Source organism: Juglans regia, chromosome 4 (assembly GCF_001411555.2).
Source record: "Juglans regia cultivar Chandler chromosome 4, Walnut 2.0, whole genome shotgun sequence".
Classification (NCBI taxonomy): Eukaryota; Viridiplantae; Streptophyta; class Magnoliopsida; order Fagales; family Juglandaceae; genus Juglans; species Juglans regia.
Window position 1 is genome coordinate 17,311,661 of NC_049904.1, and position 4,175 is coordinate 17,315,835.

At 43.0% G+C, this 4,175-nt stretch overlaps 1 protein-coding gene across 1 annotated transcript; it reads right to left on the reverse strand.

The window, feature by feature from the left end:
* Positions 1 to 1,336: 1,336 nt before the first annotated feature.
* On the reverse strand, positions 1,337 to 3,875 carry LOC108981547. Its single transcript, XM_018952766.1, has 4 exons — positions 3,585 to 3,875; positions 3,335 to 3,459; positions 2,157 to 2,342; positions 1,337 to 1,775 (listed from the first exon to the last, which is right to left on the reverse strand). The coding sequence occupies exons 1-4, from the start codon at positions 3,873 to 3,875 to the stop codon at positions 1,337 to 1,339; spliced, it is 1,041 nt and encodes a 346-aa protein (XP_018808311.1).
* Between the last annotated feature and the right edge of the window lie 300 nt (positions 3,876 to 4,175).

Here is a 4,175-nt window from a genome sequence, read left to right on the forward strand (position 1 = left end):
TTGACGGAGGAAAGTCAACAGGTTGCGAATGGGACCTAATTAGCTGGTCACTGGAGTGCGCCAGGGACTAATACTAATGGAGCCAAACTTTATTTTACGTGTGTCCACAGCAAGTGTGGCACAAACAAATAAGTCATGGGGCCACAACAACTGTGGAGCATACACTACGTGAGACACATCAATTGTGACACGTGGAATACATGGGGCCACAACAACTATAGAGTACGTATTAATGCACTCACAGCTGGTATAGACACCTGTGATGTGATGCGGTAATCGGTAGGGACACACAGCTCAAAGGGACCCATGTAGCATGCATATGGTCACTTCATTAATTAAGTCCATTGAATAAGATTCTAAGTTCATGTATTTCACGTTCAAGTCATGTTTCAAGTTTACGTTCACGCAATCATGGTAATCCCATGAGATAAGACTACTCTATCATGGTGACCCTATAAGACAAGAACATGTTTCAAGTTCATGTTATGTTATGTTCACGTTCACGTTATGTTCCAAGTTCACATTTATGTTATGTCATGCTCAGGTTCATGTTATGTTCAAGTTCATGTTCAAATTATGCATGTTCACGTTCATGCTATGTTTCAAGTCCATGTTATGTTTCAAGGTCACGCTCATGCTGTGCTTCAAGTCCATGTTATGTTTCAAGTTCACGTTCATGCTAAGTTTTAATTTCAGTTTAAGTTATGCCAGTTATGTTATATTGTATGTCAAGTTATGCTATGATTACTTATGATTTGATTATGCATTCATGCTTTTACTGCCATGCATGCATCATTAACCTGTGTGAAGGTTTTTTGTTAACTTACTGAGATTTGTAATCAAATCTCAACTGTGGTAGTCCCCACTACCATTCCCCCCGAATGGTAGATCTTGTTACAGGATCTGAAGAAGAAACGGGAATCGACCAACTGGAAACGATCGACTAAGCGATGGTGCAACGTAGATGGTAGTATAGTAGTTACCTTATTATTACTTGTATTTGTGGAGTTCAATCTCCAACACTCTTTTGATTACAACCATATGGACTATTGTTGTGATTTTAGTTGTTTAGCATGTCATTAAGTATGAAGTATATTTTAAGTATTTGGGATATTTCAATTTGGTGCATAGTATTGCTAAAGAAAAAAAAAATTATCCGCTACGAATATTGCATAATGCTAGATGCATGTTAGGTATATTGCATCTTATATGTCATGAATGGGGGCAGGTAACTTTGTGTTGCATGTCTCGATGCTTCAAATGTCCGTCTGATCACAAGCAGAATTTGGGGGCGTCTCAGCTTGACCCGTTGGTTGAAATAGCATTTTTCCTTCCTTTAGTTAAGGATGTTCTGGACTTCCGCTTCTTCCCTCATCTCTTCAAATAGGTCGAGATGCTCCTCAAGTGTTTCATTGTTGTCAACTGAGTTGAAGTGGTTGGTTCGGTATGTGGGCAAGGCAACTTCTACAAGGGCGACCGCTTCACTCCCAAAGGCCAAAGTGAATAGTGTTCTGCCCGTTAGGGTCTTCATTGTTGTTTTGTAGGCCCATAAGACCCCTAGGAGTTCTTCTATCCATGCTCCTTTCTTCTCACCGAGTTTCTTCTTTAATATCCCTAGCAAGGATTTGTTTGTTGATTTTGCTTGTCCCTTTGCTTGTGGCTGCCTTGGTGATGAGTACTTTACTTGGATGCCCAGCTCTCGACACCATTCTCTATAATGGTCTGAGTCGAATTGCTTCCCATTGTCAAAGACTATGCTGTTAGGAATGCCAAATCTACAACACAATATTCTTCTACAGAAACCTTGTCACGACCTTTGCTGTGATGGTCGCGAGGGGCTCTGCTTCCACCCATTTTGTGAAATAGTCCACTGCCATGAATATATGCTTTACCCCACCCTTTCCTAACGGAAAGGGGTCGACCAAGTTGACTCTCCATTGGGCAAACGACCATAGGGTAGTGATAGAGAGTAGTTTATTTGGTGGACAGTGTGGGATCGAGGCATAGACTTGGCATTGAGTACACTTCTTTGCGAAAATTTTAGCATCCCTCAAAGCGTTGGGCAAATAGTTATCCTGCCTTTAGAGCTTTTCTTGCCAAGTCCTTCCCGCCGGAGTGGTTTCCTGAAATGCCCTCATGTATCTACCAGGACATACTGTGCTTCCTCAGGTGAGATGCACCTTAGCAAGGGAGCCGCAAAACCCTTCTTATACGAAACTCCATCAATTATGATGAATAGCGTCGCATTCCTTCTCACTTTCCTTGCTGCCTCTTTCCTTTCTAGAAGCTTGTTGGCTTCTAAATACTCCAATATCTCTTTGGCCCACTCTGGTCTGAGGGACCTACATGGTTCACCTAGTTTCCAATTACTGGAATTTCAATCACCTTCTTATGTACTTCCCAAGGCAACTCCATGTCATCCCTTATGGAAGCGGCCTTGGCCAGCCTATCAGCTAATATGTTGTCCACCCTTGGGACCTGTTCCAGTTTGAAATAAGTAAACTGGTCGCAGATCTCTAGTACCTGATTTATGTATTTTTTTAATTTTTCCCATTTCATAGCGTAGGCCCAATAACTTGGTTTACAACTATCTGGGAGTCGACTTTTGCTTCGATCTCGTTGGCGCCAAAATTCTTGGTGATTGAGAGTCCTATTATTAGGGCCTTGTACTCGGCTTCATTGTTAGTGGTCTTAAAAGTGAGTGTGGCCATGTAGTAGTATTCCTGTCCTGTCTCTCCAATGATGTAGATCCCGATACCTCCCCCTTTTTGGCAGGCTGACCCATTGACAAACACTATCCAGGGCTAGGTAGGAGGTGCCACTTCAATATTTGCTGGGAAATCGGTGAACTCGGTAACAAAGTCTGCTAATGCTTGCCCTTTTATTGCACTCCTGAGCATGTAGTCAATATCGAACTCGCTAAGCTCTTTCTGAGCTGTCTTGCTTTTGCAGTATTCTCCCAAGGGGGTGCTCTGTCAGTATCTGATGGGTGGGCCTGGAAGTATGGCCACAACCTCTTGGCTGCTATCACTAGCGCAAATACTAGCATTTCCATTCACGGATACCTGGCCTCCGCATCTTTCAGTGCACGACTCGTGTAATAGGTTTGAGCCTATGCTGCTCCTTCTTATTTGCATAGCACCGCTGAAACGGCATGAGGGGACACTGCTAAGTACATGAGCAGGACGTCCCTGGGTTGGGCTGTTTTAGCAGGGGGTTGGCCAGGTACTATTTTAGTTCCTCGAAGGCTCGGTCGCAATCTTCATTCCATGGATGTGCCTTCCTTAAGACCCTAAAGAAAGGGAGACACTTGTCCGTGGACCTCCATACAAACCTGTTTAAGGTGGCTACCCTTCCCTCTAGTCGTTGGGCATCATTAATGCTCCGTGGTAGAGCCAAGTTTAAGATGGCATCTATCTTCTCTAACATCATGAATCTCAAGAACTTGCTTGAGTTAACCTTGAAAGCACAGTTAGCAAGGTTTAACTTCATCTTGTACTTGCGTAACACTGCAAAGGATTCTCTAAGGTCCGCTAAGTGTTGCGTAGGTTCTTACTCTTCACCAACAAGTCGTCGATGTATACCTCCATGGTTTTGCCAATTTGGGGTTTGAACATCTGATTTACCAGCCTTTGATATGTTGCCCCAGCGTTTTTCAACCCAAAGGGCATCACTCGGTAACAGTAAAGGCCTTTGTCGATGATGAATGTAATCTTTTCCGCATCCGTCTTGTTCATCCAAATTTGATTATACCCCGAATATGCATCCATGAAGCTTAGAACTTTGTGTCCCGCAGTGGAGTCTATAGTGACATCAACTCGTGGAAGCGGGAAACTATCCTTTGGATAGACTTTATTTAAGTCGGTGAAGTCCATGCATATTCTCCACTTTCTATTTGTCTTCTTAACCAAACTATGTTGCAGAGCCACTCTGGATAGTACGACTCTCTTATAATGGTACCAACAAACGGTCTATTTCCTTAGCTATGGTCATGCATTTCTCTATACTAAAAGACCTTTTTTGGCATACCTTCTTTGCCTCTGGGTTGACACACAAGTTGTGCTCTATGATTGCGTTGTCAATCCCTAGCATATCTTCATGGCTCCTTGCGAACACATCTCTATTTTCAACCAGCAAACGCTTTAGCACCTCTCTAAATTATGGCGGAAGTCTCG